General features: G+C 41.1%; 1 protein-coding gene across 8 annotated transcripts in view; it reads right to left on the bottom strand.

Annotated features, from left to right (window-relative positions):
• The window catches only part of ralgapa1 (Ral GTPase activating protein catalytic subunit alpha 1), an 81489-nt gene extending 65873 nt beyond the window's left edge, over nucleotides 1-15616 (bottom strand). For 4 of the 8 annotated variants that reach the window (XM_065966388.1, XM_065966390.1, XM_065966391.1 and 1 more), the window contains exons 1-17: nucleotides 15224-15614; nucleotides 11431-11541; nucleotides 11268-11317; nucleotides 9712-9769; nucleotides 9319-9362; nucleotides 9041-9218; nucleotides 8801-8916; nucleotides 8222-8360; nucleotides 7904-8112; nucleotides 6157-6480; nucleotides 5828-6007; nucleotides 4362-4433; nucleotides 4075-4223; nucleotides 3799-3922; nucleotides 2422-2568; nucleotides 1147-1237; nucleotides 331-495 (exon numbers count right to left, since the gene is read on the bottom strand). In XM_065966388.1, coding sequence (XP_065822460.1) covers nucleotides 331-495; nucleotides 1147-1237; nucleotides 2422-2568; nucleotides 3799-3922; nucleotides 4075-4223; nucleotides 4362-4433; nucleotides 5828-6007; nucleotides 6157-6480; nucleotides 7904-8112; nucleotides 8222-8360; nucleotides 8801-8916; nucleotides 9041-9218; nucleotides 9319-9362; nucleotides 9712-9769; nucleotides 11268-11317; nucleotides 11431-11541; nucleotides 15224-15329 — 2263 coding nt within the window. In that variant the 5' untranslated portion in view covers nucleotides 15330-15614. Of the gene's footprint in view, nucleotides 1-330; nucleotides 496-1146; nucleotides 1238-2421; nucleotides 2569-3798; nucleotides 3923-4074; nucleotides 4224-4361; nucleotides 4434-5827; nucleotides 6008-6156; nucleotides 6481-7903; nucleotides 8113-8221; nucleotides 8361-8800; nucleotides 8917-9040; nucleotides 9219-9318; nucleotides 9363-9711; nucleotides 9770-11267; nucleotides 11318-11430; nucleotides 11542-15223 lie in introns of all 8 variants that reach the window. The other 4 variants (XM_065966393.1, XM_065966394.1, XM_065966387.1 and 1 more) reach the window with 3 other exon arrangements.
• Between the last annotated feature and the right edge of the window lie 183 nt (nucleotides 15617-15799).

Raw genomic sequence — 15799 nt, 5'->3', positions numbered from 1 at the left:
TCAGAGTTTAAGTTTTATGACTCTTCATTACATCCTCATTTGATTTGCAACATCACAGCTTAATCCTGACTTCTGGTCTGTCACACCACTAACCATAGCTGAAAGCTCTGCATACACAACCTTCTACAAATGAGGAGTGTGAGTAAGCATACACCATTTATTCCTGCTGGAGGAAATTAGAGAAACATCAGATCCAATACTATCTATCCAATACTTCTCCACGCTAGAGAAAAATAAGAAGCTTTCTGAAGTGCATTGAGAAAACATCCAACAAGCTGTTTCCCCCGTTCCATTTCACTTCACCACGTCGTCTAGAGGAGTGACACTGACCTACAGTCTTCTGGCGGACCATACAGCGGGCCTTTTCGATGCCTGGTGAGCCAGCTGTGGTGGCGCTGCGCTGCCTCATGGCGGCTGCTTGGCCTGGTTGGTCTCTGCTCCATCCTTTGGAGAATGACCGATCCACTATCTGCCGTTGGCCCTCTGCACCAATACCTGGAGTAGATTAATGGAATGGGACAATATTTCTTCATGCACATGTAACTCTACTTACTGTAGGACTAATGTTACCTCTGGAGAGACATTTCCATCTGTGCTATATGCTTTACTTTTGTTTTTAAATAATATATTCTCAGATATTTTCATCCTCTGTGTTTTCTATATTTATATCTTTATAACTCTTTAAAGATCAATTTCTGACAGTAAAAAAATTGTGGAAAGTGTTGCCTGGAGGATTTTCACTCTAATACTCGCGTATAGATATAAAGGATTGTGTGGTAGCATTGTAGGCTTAGGGAAGTTATGGCCTAGCGGTTAGGTCGCGCCTCATGTACAGAGTCTATGGTCCTCCGATAGGTGTTCAAGTCTGACCTGAGGATCCTTTCCCACATCTCATTCCCCACGCTCTCCCTCTTTTTCCCTGTCCTATCAAAATAAAAGTGAAAGGGAGGGGAGGTGTTGATTGGCTTAAGATAACATTATGAAAACTCAAATATCACTACATTGTCATTTAATAACAATCAGAAGTTTGGCTTAAGTGTATGCCTTAAGTTGATGCATTTTGGAGCCAATAAAACAGCAACTTTTAGAAATGCTGCCTGACCAGTCTGTGAATCAGATCCACTGGATCTCTAAAGACCCACCAACCTTTTCCTTTATGTTTCTTCTGTTTCTGTTCGCTGAGTTTGTCCAGAGGGAGCTCGTTCAGATCCACACTGTACAGGTTCCTGGCCAACACCTGAGAAAGACATGCACACTGTGTTAACACCTTCATGTTTATGTTAACAGAATGACAGCAAAGTATTGAACTGTGCTGACTTTAACTAGTGCTTAACGCACACAGCTGAACCAAACTAAACTAAACTAAACTCCTCAAAAAAAGTTTGGAAACGTTATTTTTGGTCAATTATTGAATATTGCAGCGGATTTCAGCACATTTTTTTGGGGTCGCTACCGATACGTTTAGCTGTGTTGCTCATTCCATGCACGATCCTTACAAGTTATACCTCGTTGTAAAGGTGACTAATCAGGCTTTCCAACGATATAAAATACAACACCAATTAGAATTATTAAAGGGGAAAAATAATTGACCGAAATAACATTTCCAAACTTATAACATTAACAGGCACAGACACTGGAATGAATCTCTTCTTCTTTTAGGATGAACTTTTTTTTGACTTGATGTTGAAGTAGTCAGTAAATGAATTCAAAAACACAAATGCAGGAACACCTAGTGGTTAGTCTGCACGCCCCATGTAAAGAGGCTGCAGTCATCTGAGCAGGCGGCCATTCCCTCCTCTCGCTCTCTCTCTCTCCTGTTTCCTACATAAACCCTTTTCACACATACGGAAATCTCCTGAAAAACTCCGGAGATTAGTCTACCCGGAGGTTCTTTAGGCCATGTGTGAACGCAAACAGACACATTTTTCACGGTCTTTACCCGGAGTTTATCCGGCCAGACCCCTAGTATTTTTCATGAGTGAGCTGATGTCTGAAGGCGGCAGCATATACTCCAGAGATTTCACCTCGAGCCAATAGAAAGAGAATGATGTTTATATACAGTGACCGGCTAAAGTGTCTGCACGCGACCACTACGATCTCCATGCTCTAATTAAACGTCTGCATTATGTTATCTGTTCGTCAGTATGTTGTTCTCCTCTCTTTTGTGGATGTTGTCATTCCATTGGATTACACATAGCATTGATAGAAAGACAAATATTGTCACTATAACGTCGTGTAGCGGTCTCTGTTGCTTCGGCCGCTACTTTCTCGTTGTTTATTTACGTCACGTTTTACGTCAGGAAATCCCCCGCGGCCCCTCCCCTCTGACAGGGAAAGTTCCCAAATGAATTCTAATGAATAACCATACACAGTCTGAGTATAACAGTTGGAGTATTACATGACTACATTGAGGTTCAGTACCTTGGTGAGGGTCTCCATGGTGAGTGACCACTCAGTGACCAGTTCATCCCAGCAGGTGAGAGAGGACAGAACAGAGAGGAGGTCGTCCCACAGTTCTCTGCTGATGTAGACGTTTAGGTTCCCCTTAATCCAGGCTACTATCAGAGTCTGCAGAGTAAGACATGAAAGAGAGTGAAATGACAGTTTGCCTTCAAGCTGCATATTTAAGATAAATACTTGTTAACTGTGATATACAATTAAACTCTAAGAAGTCATAAAGAAAATAACTGTTTATGTAAATATTATAATCATATCTTATTACAGGCATGACTGTTTACTATCAATATTATACTTTTTGTAGAAAAGACCAATACTACATTTACCTGAGACATGTGAAAATGATTGACTAATTGGATAATTCAAATATTGCCATAAACCCAGCATGTAGCTTTAATGTGATTTATACTGATGAGTCATAAAATAATACCTAAAAAATCTATTTGGAGCAGATTACACAGAAAATAAAAGTCCAAACTTTGCATTGAAGGTAGTCCAAGTTGTTGTCAATATCTGGCACCTCTCGTAAATATTGCATTGTGAGATCAGTGATTATATTTGATGACTTACACTTGTTTCTGCAGCTTCATGCTACATGATTAGTACCAAATTATTATTGTGAATTCCGATTTTCTTTTTTTTCTTTTTGGATTGTGTAGGAAAATAAAAACTGTACCTGAGGGGGTCTGAGAGGTTAAAGGTGCACTATGGAGTGCACTTGGTGGTGAAATTTAAAAGTTGGAGCAGTAAAGTATTTCTATGTTATATTTTCTAGTGAAATAATTTTACGACATATTTTCAAAACTGAATACACAAACTTTACTCCTTTAAAAACTTTAGGGTCCCTGGAACACTGTTTAGAGCTTAAAAGCTACCAGGAGAGTTACGGCTTCACTGTTGTGGACCCCCCACCATAACTTCTGGAGTAGCATTTTATCTTCAAACAGTGTTCCAGGGACCAAATGTTCCCCTGAGGAACAGTTTGTGTTTAGAGTTATAAACATATACCAAAGAATCTGTACACTTCTCTAACTTACACATTTCTCTACCAAAACTCCATAGTACACCTTTAACTGGTCAGAGCACAATCTGTTTCCTAGCCAGATAGGACTCTGAAAACTCTGAAAACATCACAGACAGTGGGACTCGGGTGTTACACCCATTGTAGACAGTCATGACTCACAGAGTTATTTTCAGAGGATATACTTCATTTATATTACATTTAAGTGTGAAAAATCACATATAAAGCCTTTAAAGGACAATTCTGTCTCCTTTAATCACATGGATAATATTTTGTCTGGTAAAACCTCTGGCCTGTTTGATATGGTGATTGGGATTTACCTGAAATATAGGTCCAGCCAGCCTGCCTGACAGTGTGGTGCTCTTCTTCCCATGGGGCATGATGGATGGAGGTCTCTTCATCACTGACTCCGTCACCCTCAGCAGAACTAACAGAATCTGCTCCCTAAAACACATTTATACAAAACAAGCACAAAAGAGAAAGCCTTTAACTCCATGATACACCAGTATTCAGACGGTGTTTTATCGTGTCTTCTAGTGTTTGGTATCTGTTGTTTATTTTGTGTATCACATGTCCTGCAGCTTTTCTTTTTTTACCATGTCTTCTGGTCCATAGTCTCGTGCATGACGAGGCTGCGGTAGATGTTCAGGACTCGCTTGCACATGTCCACATGCTCCTCTAAAAGGATCTTGATGTCGTTAGCTGGCTCCAAAAGGAAACAGTTTGAGGAGTGGGTGATAAATACCTGAAAAGGAGACGAGCAGGTTTGATGTGAAATGACTCCACAAACTATTATCAAACTAGTAAACTTACAGAAGTACTCTGTGTGTGTGTGTGTGTGTGTGTGTGTGTGTGTATGAAGTGGACAGAAAGACAGACATACCTGTAGTGTAGTCTGAACTCCAGCATGAACACTGTACTCCAACAATTCACTGTCGACCACTTTGTGCATTCCCTGATAGAGATAAAACACACAGACATTCAAGTTCCATGATGATGTACATTACATCATTTCAGAGATACTAATGGTTACTGATACAAATAAACATACTTAGCCATACTTCATGATGCCAAAAACAGAAATGACCAGAAAGATGACTTTGAAATACTTCATTAAAAGAAAAAACAGAGTACGTCGCTGCTGCTTGACTGACTATGTCTACGGGTCAGTAACATGATTCAGAAATGCTTCAGTGCGTATATCCTAGGGGTTAGTGCACGTGCCCCCTATGTACGAATGCTGTAGTCCTCCAAGCGGGTGGCCCGGGTTCAACTCCGACCTGTGACCGATGTCTGACTCTATCCAATGTTCGTTTCTCTTAAAGGGATACTTCACCCATTTGCATTAATCTTTGTATCATTACAAACCTGGTAGTATTTTTGAATGGTCTTGCATCCCGCCCTCATTTTCCCCTGAGATGGGAAATCTTTGTATTTCTAAGTCTGAAAAGGTTAGCGGTTAGCGGGGTGAAACTACAACGCTAGTTCCTCATATTTTTGACCGCCGGGGCCGGCGCTCGCCGCAGCAGCCAAGACACAAGACCGGCCTGTCGGCAGCAACTGTCTCACGGCTATATTGCCACCGGGCCGGCTCGAGCTGGGGTGGACTGGTAGTGTCGGTGCTCTCACTGTTTGCCTATGGACACAGACATAGAGTCTGTTTTCTGACAGGAATTTCCAAGATCAATTCTGGAAGAAATCTCTGAATCAGTTGAGGAAACGGCCTGGAAAGTGAATATGTCTGTAAAAAAATGTATTAATATATTTCTACTGCTATACTGTATATTTTGGAGAAACTGTAACGATCAAATTTCTTAACGATCAGATTAATAAAGTATTTCTGATTCTGATTCTGAAATAGAGGACCTTAGTGGGCGTGGCCTGTATTGCTGTGCATTCTGGGATTTGGTGTCTTTCATTCACATGAGCCAAAAAGACACTTTCTGCCTTTTCTCGGTCAAGAAGGCACCAACTTCAAAATGTATTTCACATTTCTACTACATATATGACCCAATGTCAATACACATTCATGTTTCAACAGGTGAAGTATCCCTTTAAATAAAGGCATAAACGTAAAAAAGAAAAAAAGAAAAAATCAATGCTGACTCTTTAACTAACAAGCATTATCTTTTCCACTGAGACCAATAAAGTTTTTTTTTCAAGCAGGCTTCTCACAGGGTCATTTATGAAAATCAGCATGGCAGCAATACATTTTAACAAATCCAGTGTGAATGTGAACACAAACAACAAAACTAAAGGATGCTGGACAACATAGTGTAACACCTCCTCTGCCCTCTGGAATCTACTCTTTGCTTAACAGTGCTGTCACTCATTCAGCTCACTCCTCACCTCGTCGTCCTTGTCTCCGTGCTGAGAGCCTGAGTCCAGACTGCCGCCTGTGGCTATGGGATAGGGGCCCTCCTCTGGTTCTTTCATAAATACTGGCCTGTCCTCCATGGAGATCCACTCCTGGTAAACACGGACCACTTTACGCATCGCTGCGGCTTCGCACATGGGAAGGAGAAACGCCTGGATTTGACGAGACAAATATTCAGACATAAAACACAAAGTGGCCTTTTCATGATCATATTATAAGAAGAGCATAAGGAAAGTTGCCCTCCTGATACTGCACCCAAAAGTTTGATATTTGAAAAGGAATATAATGAATTCTATTTCACCTGTCTGAAGATCTCTGTGATGAAGTTCACGTTGGTTCTGGAGCAGGTGAGTACCCTCCTCACCACCTCCATGTCAGTCAGCTGCTCTTCATCCATGGAGCAGAGCGAGGAGGAGCTGGGCTCCCTCTCTGTGAGCGTGGAGGTGTTGGAGTGGCTCTGTTCGGGTTCACCTCCGATCCCTGAACACCCAGACATCCCCATGCTGCCTCCGCCCGACCCAGATGAGCCTCCACTTCCCTCCAGGTGGCTGTCAGACCGCATCCCACCTCCACCGCTGTCGTCTGAGCTGCCTGCAGAGCGAGCCGCCAGCCCTGCTGCAGCTCGCTAGAGGGAAAGAACACACGATAGTCAGTCAGTGAAATGGGAAAACAAACACAAATAAAGACATAAATTGACAGAGGTCTGAGTTAAATGTTGTCAGTCTTTTCCTGATATTTAAGTATTCTTTCCTGCCATCAAATTTTGACTGTTTTAAGTACCTGGGGTTCATTCTTATTGTTAGTTTGCAGCTCAAAGAGCTGTTGTGGAATATTCCTAAGATTATTCATTATTTTTATATGAAATGGAATTATTTCATAGCTGGAGTAAAAGCCACTCAAGGTTAATTTTTTAATCAGTGTTGTTACAGACTGTAATAACATCGACAAACTGTTAACATTTATTTATCACTTTCACTTTGTTTAAAGTCTTAATATGTGATTTTTCACACTTAAATATAATATAAATGAAGTATATCCTCTGAAAATAACTCTGTGAGTCATGACTGTCTACAATGGGTGTAACACCTGAGTCCCACTGTCTGTGATGTTTTCAGAGTTTTCAGAGTCCTATCTTCACTTTGTTTACATCGCCGGGACGGCCAGCTGACTCCTCCCCTCATGTATAAAAGTTGTTTAATTGAGGGACTAGAGAAAAGAAGAATAACATACTGTACTCACTGCTTAACTGTGTTTCTAGATCAGACTCATTTCAGGTAAATTTACATGCAGTGTGAAGATACCAGCATAATAAAGATCGTTAGCATTAGCATGCTAACACAACAATGCAGCACGAGTTGTTTTGGTTTCATGCTGGTGCTCAAGGGCGACATCTGCTGGATCAAAAAATCACATATAAAGCCTTTAATGGAGTTAAAAAGAAAATACAAAACGGCATTACATGAGATGATGACATTTCTTCTAACATAGCGGTGACAACATTTAGAAAATAACCTTTTAGATCTTATGAAGAAAGACACACAGCATGTTGAAGAAACTTATTCATTTTTTTATTTATTAGGATTTATTTGTTGGGATCTCCATTAGCTGTACCCTAGAGTTCAGCTATTCTGCCTGGGGTCCACATGTCATGTGTAAGTTTGGCACAAACAGTAAACAGGGCAGTGCTGTCTTCTTCTTCTGCCGTCTTTGGAAGTTTTGAAAGAAGATTTTTCTCAGAGTTTTCCTACAGAACAGTTGTACAACTGTAATTTGCCATTTACAGTTTGCAGAGCTTATAGAGTAACAAATGAATCACACTCTGCTGAAACACTCTGCCAGTTCAATGTTAGATGATTTGGTGACAACTTTTTCAGTCACCTGGCCAACATTTTCATGCGGCATTTATGAAAATTCTATATTCAATTACCATAATGAGTCGCCCAAGGCCAAAATGACAGGCCCGTATTTTACCAACTCAGACCTTACAACATGAACAAAAATGAGACATGTGACTGGAGCCACACTTCCTCCTGGAAGGTCTGTGTTACCTGTATGTTCTTTGGCACGTTCTCCCCCTCTGTTCCTGGGATTTGTGTTTGAGTGTTAGGTCGTGGCTCGAGCCAGAAGGACACCAGCCAGCGTATGAAGATGACCCGGGCCTGAAGGAAGCTCTCCTTGGTGCAGTACATTGGCTCGCCGCCATCTTGCTCCCTTCGCAGCACGCTGTAATATGGCTTGGGACGCATCGGAGGCACGTCTGCGTGGTGAGAGGAAACCCTCGATTCAAGTGATGTAGGGTAACGATAACACATACATACTACACAACTAAAAGGGTTAACAGCTGTTGACGCTCTACTGTAACTGACCTAGTATTGGATTGTATAGGCTGGTTTCCATGGCGAAGTTGGGAAAGATGTGAGGAAGGTAAAACTTCCTAAAGTGACCAAAGAGGAAGTTGAAGCCTCGCTCGTGGTTGTCTTTACAACGCCACTCGAGAGACTTGGCCTGGTGGACACACACACAAAGACAAACGAGCTCATGTTACAAAGAGAACACAATACACACAGAAAACAGGGTCAAGTGGAGAGGAGCACCATTGTTTTAGTGGAGAATGCCAACCAGTGTGTAGAGTACCAGTGTGTGTGTGTGTGTGTGTGTGTGTGTGTGTGTGTGTGTGTGTGTGTGTGTGTGTGTGTGTGTGTGTGTGTGTGTGTGTGTGTGAGCGAGAGAGAAAAGAGGAAACACAGAAACAATGTCTGTTCAGTTCAGTCATTTTTTTTAAATGTGCATTTGAATGAGTTAGTCAAATGTAAGGGATTAGGTGATTCTTGTGTGGGTGCTCTGTCCTGTATTTTCAGGATTGGTGACAAACGTGAGGAATCTCAACTTTGGAGAAGTGTAATTATGTAGTGTTAGCTGTGTTAGTAAGAAAAAGGTGATAATACCTGGTTTACCATGTATTTAAGGAGCGCTTCTAGAAAGTAAGCAGTGAGGTCTTCCTGGTTCTTGTCACCTGACTGAGGAGGAACCAATGGAGTGATCTCTTCTGGGGTCACCTGAGCTGCAGGGGGGTGGGGGGAACATGAGAGAGGTTAAATGTTTACTGCAAAATAGGTTTGTTATGTTCTACGGTCGCACACGAGGTTACTGTTGAAAATACAGTGTTTTCAGTGTTTCATACTAACTCTCTGTTAAACTCAGAGGCGGGTTGATCAGGGTGTCCAGTGTGCGCGGGGTCCCGTGGCAGAGAGGAGCTGGAAAGCCAGGAATCAAACAGGCAAACATGCAGAGCTGCTCGCGCTCCGCATGACTCTGTAACGCCTGCATCCACAGCAAGAACAAGCGCACGCCCTCACGGCGGATCTAAAGGAGAGAGATGCAGGATAGGTATGAAGAGTGTTAAAGTGTGAATATAAAAACACAAGGCCATGACGCAGCAGAGCTACAATCAGAGCTTCAGTACCTTTAGAGAGTTCCCAGTGTGCAGCAGCTTCTTCAGGATCAGACCTAAGAGAGGACAAAGTGTCAGACTGGACATTCAAACAAAATCGCAAAGAGTCTCTAACTTAAGGTTTCGGCCTTCAAATATTAATAAACAGATACACCTTCAAAACGTACAAGGTAAGGTGTGGTAAGATGTGACTTAAACAATATGTTGCGGAAGTAGCCGAGGAAAGCCAAAAAGGTCCGCTATATGATGCTTTAATGAGAATATTAGTCTTTACATTAATGCTGACATCACATGAAATATTCTCCCACAAGAGTTGCAGCTCTGCCCAGGAATTATTCAACTAGGTTCAATAACAAACTGTCCGCTAGGATGAACAGATACACAGTAAACACATGTGCAAGTTACCGATGCTGTGGAACTGCCATCTGCTTTGGATTCTCTCTGGCAGCAACTGGAGAATTTTCTGGAGGAAAAAGCAAAAAAAAAAAAAAAAACTATAAGAGAAGTGCTGTCAGTATTAGCTAATAATAATAGTTTGGATTTATATATCGCCTTCCAAGAAACCCAAGGACCCTTAACAGTAGTAAAAAAAGGGGGGCAGTAATAGGAAACAACAAAAAAAAACACAAATAAAGAATGAAATAACACAAAAACTTAACTAGTTTATTGTGAGGTCTGTAATTGATGCATTTATCACATGCTATTTTGTCCCTTTAGGTGCACCAAAGATGAGCCTGTCATTTCAGTTAAGCTGACAAGTCCAAAGTAATATCCACCTTATGACATCACACATTTCACTTTTTTAATGTTCCTTCTTAACCTTTTTTTCATAATGGAAAACTTCTGAGTAAATGGAAAACCTACAGTACATTCAGAGAGTATTTGTTATCTAGTTACACACTGGACTTTTTGCTCTGCTCTGACTTGTTCAGAATTCAAAAGAGTGTGTGGGGCCAAATGAAGGTCAACTCACATGTTGTCTCTGCTATCTTATCCTGGCTACTCTAAACACCACCACCCAGTCCCGAGCGCTGCTAGATGCCAGTGGTTTGAGTCCGAGGTCAATGCCAGCTGGTGCTGACAAAGACTCCAACACAATAACATAATATATCAGAACTTCACTCTGTCATTCTGTTGTAACAGTTTTCATCACTTTTATTTTGAAAGTTTGTGATAATTAGAGATTGCACCCATAGTAAAAATCAGGGCTGATACCGATATTTCAAATAACAAATAAGCTGATTGCAGATTCCAATGTTTGTTTTTTTTCCCATTACTTCTTGGCAAAGATGAGCTATATGATTTGATATTCCTTTAATTCTATAAGCAGTCCCTTCTCTTGAAATGTCATTGGAACAAGTCTTAGGTTTTCTTTAACTTTTGACCATGTCAACAAATCGGACTTCAGAGTAATACCAAACCTCTTCTCTGATTCTGAAGTTAGGTATTAGGTACAGTAAGTTAGGTATTTGGGGCGGGAGTAGCTCAGTCTGTAGGGACTTGGTTTGGGAGCCGGTTCAAGTCCTGGTGCGGACCAAAAATATGGAAGTTGTTCTGGTAGCTGGAGAGGTGCCAGGGCACTTTCCGAGAACAGCCGAGGCGTGCTTGAGCAAGACACCGAACCCCAAACCGCTCAGATGTGCTCCCCGTGTAGCAGCCCCACTCTGACATCTCTCCACTGATGTATGTCCACAGCTCCTGTTTGTGCATGTGTGTGTGACTCAGGCCTGTGTGTGAGAAGCATGTCTCTAAAATAACAGAGTGTAAAACCAGAATATCCCTCAGGGTTTAATAAAGTATTTCAAAATTCAAAACTATACTAGCTTGCCAGCATTAAACTGATGTCACACAAGAGATTCACATCATCATTCCACCTTCTGAGTAGATGTGCTGCTGTCTGTCAACAGAGACAATATCAGCTCAGTGTTCAACTCGCATCCCTACTGATAATATTTCATTACCTCAAAGATGAAGAGGATTGAGTCCAGCTCCTCCCTCTGAGACTTGTGACCTGACAAACACACATTACAAAACAGGGATAAATGATGTCACTAAAATATGTACACACAGAGCAGTAAGGGGCTGCTTTAACTTGTTCTCATGTTACCAGTGATTCAAACTTACCTTTCTGCTTGAGGCTGACCTCGATGGTGACAAAGTTCTCAAAGAAGACATAATAGATATGAGAGTAGTTCAGGTCGAAGAACTGCTTCAACTCAGCCGGCTCTGCATTTTCTGGATAGAGAGGAAGTCAGAGAAAAAAGATGAAATAATATATATCTATAAAAACATCAAGAGGAAAGAGAGACAGACAACTGAACAGTGACACTGCTCTTCTCTATTTTTAGTCTAAACACATATTTAACTAAGAGACAAATCCCTGCTGTGAAGACAACACATTTCTGACCTTCATTACAGGAAGTAAAGTCACCTCTCTGCAGGATCTCTAAATGTGCAGGAAACCCAGAGGACTCGGTCTAGGCCCGCTCGGCTGCAGCATAAGAGAAACTGCTTTTTAAGGAGGGGAGGTTTACCAGCATCTGATCTATCTCTGACTGTAAACACAACTGGCTGCCTTTGGAGAGGAATAGATCAGTGTGAAAACTGAAAAGATTAACACACACACACACACACACACACACACACACACACACACACACACACACACACACACACACACACACACACACACACACACACACACACACACACACACACACACACACACACACACACACACACACACACACACACACACACACACACACACACACTATGAGCAGCTGTATTAAAATGTTGTCAGATAAGCTTTAAATAGAGTCATAAAGAAGCCTTTTCACAGCAATCATAAAGTGCATCTACGTTTTATCAGCGTCTAACTTTATTGGTTTTGACCTCCAGCGTTCACTCTGACCACAGCTATATTTACTTCCTCTTCCTCTTCCTCTTCATCTCTGTCAATGAGTGTGAGCAAGTGTTCAGTAATAATAGAACCTGCTGGTTACTGTTTTTACCAAGACTGTAACAACGCACTATATTTGAGCCTGACAGATTTAACCGGTTGATTATTCTCAGTCTTTTAGGGGTATATCATAAACATGTACCAGTAGATCTCTGCATTTATGTTCAATTAAAACTTTGACCAGAAGAGTAAACTGCATCTCCATGGTTGACAATTCTCTCATCGCTGTCTGCAGCTTCTGTACAAGCTCAAAAATGTACTAGATTGGCTGTGATTGGCTAGTTTTGTATTAGTCTATCTCATCCCATCACACAGTGTTTAAAAAGCTTCCATATAAATGCAGTCAAGGTTAAGTGATTAACTTACAAATAAACGGTCGGGAGAGCTATTTGGATTTTTGACAGCATCACCATTAAGGCTGTGCACAGAAAATCGATATCATCATGTGCTTCTTGCAAATACACGTATGGATGCAGATGTTACAGAATCAATGTGGCTGCAAAGCTGAGATGATCTTTTTGAAAGACAACTGACCTATGGTGCAGTTCATAATAACACCATAGCCACAACTCTGGGATTCAAATATTTGAATGTATTTCTAGGATCTCTGAGGATCTGATTTGAAGTGTTTTCAGTTGTAGGATCCTTGATATCCCTCTGCTGTTATTCTCAACAATAAAGAACAGCTGTTGTAGTAAGTTCTGTGTAGAGCATGGTCATTATCCAAACTCAATATCACAATATGTATCATATCGTAGCCTCTGTATCGTGATATGTATCATGGGATTGTGGGAATTACCAAGCCCTAATCACCATGGCAACATGTTTTACAAATATTTAGGTTTCAGCATATGTGTTTAGCATTATGCTGCGATGTAAAAAAAAATATTTTTTTAACAAAACATGTATTGCTTAAAACAATGCTCTGGGTGATTCAGAAATGGTGTTATCATATAGATTGTCTAGCAGAGTCTATTCAAAGTCCATGGTTTAAAATACTCTCAGAACTGTCTGCAGTATCTTTCTCAAAAAGTGACTCTATCAGCTGTTGTTTTAGTAATCTGTTTTCATTTTAATTCCTAAATATGAGTCTGCATTGGTCTCAAAAATCCCAGACAAGAAAGGTCTAGTATGTGAAAAAGATGCTGTCTAAACTGCATGTTCCCATGCCTAACTTAAAGAAGATCTCTGACTCATTTTAAAGTGGCAAGTTCTTCATCAGTGGAAGAGAAAGTTTGACTTTTGACAATGAACTTGTACTCTGATTTAGATGGCATCTTCTGTCATTTAATGGGTTAACCTTAACAGATTTTATTACACAGAGTTAAAAAGCACACAAACATTAACATGATGGCTAGTTCTTCGTTATAAATGCAGTCAAGGTGAAGTGATTATCCTAAAAACAACTGAGGAAAGCTTTTACAGTTATTACTGTTACAGCTTTCATTTGTTCTGGCAGCAACGACAGGGCCAAACGTGTTTGGGTGCAGTTACTTAATAACCTGATTGCATCAAAGGGATTGCAAAGTGATGAAATTGTGTTTTTTTGTTGACCCATTCTGTCAGATCCGGTTTGAACTGTTGCATTACGAAATAGAAAATGACCCAACACTCTGTTTCCTACAATGGAACAAGGTGAACACTTTTCAGGGGAGGGTCTTCAGTGAAAACATATTCCAAAGAGCATGATGGCTACATGAACAACATGTGCTTAGTGGATAAGTAACTATTAAAGTGGAGAGCAACATTTAGCCTGTTTGTCACAAAGCAGCATTGATCATTATAAATTCTTATCTGGACTAATAGTACCCTCATGCATTCTCTTTGAGAGATGGTCAGCCATGCTCTAAAACTGTGTTTCTATTGTTAAGCTGTCTGAGCATTCCTTCTCAACAAAATGCCTTAAAGTGTGTTTGCCTCTGCGATTGTTATCAAGGTCTTGTGTTCCCAAAAGAGCAAAGAGAGGGGCACACCCCTCTCCCTCCATCCTGCAACACACACACACACACACACACACACACACACACACACACACACACACACACACACACACACACACACACACACACACACACACACACACACACACACACACACACACACACACACACACACACACACACACACACACACACACACACACACAGAGAGAGAGAGAGTCCAGAAGCTCTTACAATAGAAACAGGAAGTTGGGCTACTGTATGCTGACAAGGAAAGGAAATAGTAGAGCTTGTTTCCTTCTCAGGTCAGAGTGTGTGCGTGTGTGTGCGTGTGTGTGTGTGCGTGTGTGTGTGTGTGTGTGTGTGTGGAGTTGTGGGTGTGTCCTTTGAGAACCAGTGTGTGTCAGAGAAAAATACACACAGCACAGGCACTAACTAGATCACTTATTATTTTATGCCCTTTACAGTGACATACTCCTTATTCTCCCACACATTTAACGTGATTCTACACAACACATGCTACAGAAAAAAACCCTGAGCACTTCTCACACACCAGGTCTTTGTCGAGCACTCAGACACACCCCAGGACAAAATCAAAACAGCCTGATCACAGTGACTGACTTTGATGCAGGCAGCTCCACACACGGTAATGAAAACCCAGAGATAAAGAAGAACCTTTCAAATATATGACAAGTAACACAACAACCAGTTACACACAGTTCTTGTTCTTTAGCCGCGCACATAGCTAGTCTCATATCTTTCTAAAATAATTTACTGTCATCAGTATACACAGTCCTTCTGGGTTTATAGAAAGGCAGAACTTTAAGGATGAACAATTTGGTAAAATGTGATCCAACGCTACACATTGGACTAAAGGTTAAAACATAGTTAAATGTCGTAAATCTGTTTTTAAAAACAATGCAACTTTAAATGTGGTGATTTCCGAGGGGAGTTTGAATGTGGCACAGATTGATATGAGGCTAACCTGTTAACTGCTTCATGATTTTTAACTTACCTATGACAATTCTTAGATGTTTTAACCTCGTCAACACGTCCTTCTTTGGGTCCAACACTTTCTGTGTTGATTTCTTAACGTCCCCATGAGGCTTTTTGGAGAACATTCCCGGGACAGGAGACACACGAATGTGATGTTAGACAGTAAAGAAGAGCTAGCTGTGTAGCCTCAGCTTGGGTTAATCCTTTGCTCCTTGATCATCTATTAACGCCAAGCTACGAGTTAGAACCCCTCCATAACAGTGCAGAGTGTATTAAGGGGAGACTGATGTCTAGGGAGGAGCATCCTGTTTATTCCAAGAAAAATCATGAAAAACGTAGCGGGGCAAAGCATCCATCCATCGCACCTCCCGTCCACTACAGTCCGCAGCCTGAAGGCTAAAGTAGCTGCTTAGCTAGCTCCGCTGTTCACTTAGAAAACATCATGGCGGAGGAGGGAAAACAAAATAATGGATAGCAGAGCAATTCAACGTCAAAATAAAACAACAAGCAAACTGTTTGTTTTGTATTTTTAACATTATCAAGTATGAGTGTTGTAAAACTGCGTAGGATTATATTTATGTCCAAGAAGAGTTCC

Source organism: Labrus bergylta, chromosome 18 (genome assembly GCF_963930695.1).
Source record: "Labrus bergylta chromosome 18, fLabBer1.1, whole genome shotgun sequence".
Classification (NCBI taxonomy): Eukaryota; Metazoa; Chordata; class Actinopteri; order Labriformes; family Labridae; genus Labrus; species Labrus bergylta.
This window is presented reverse-complemented; position numbering and strand designations above follow the sequence as displayed.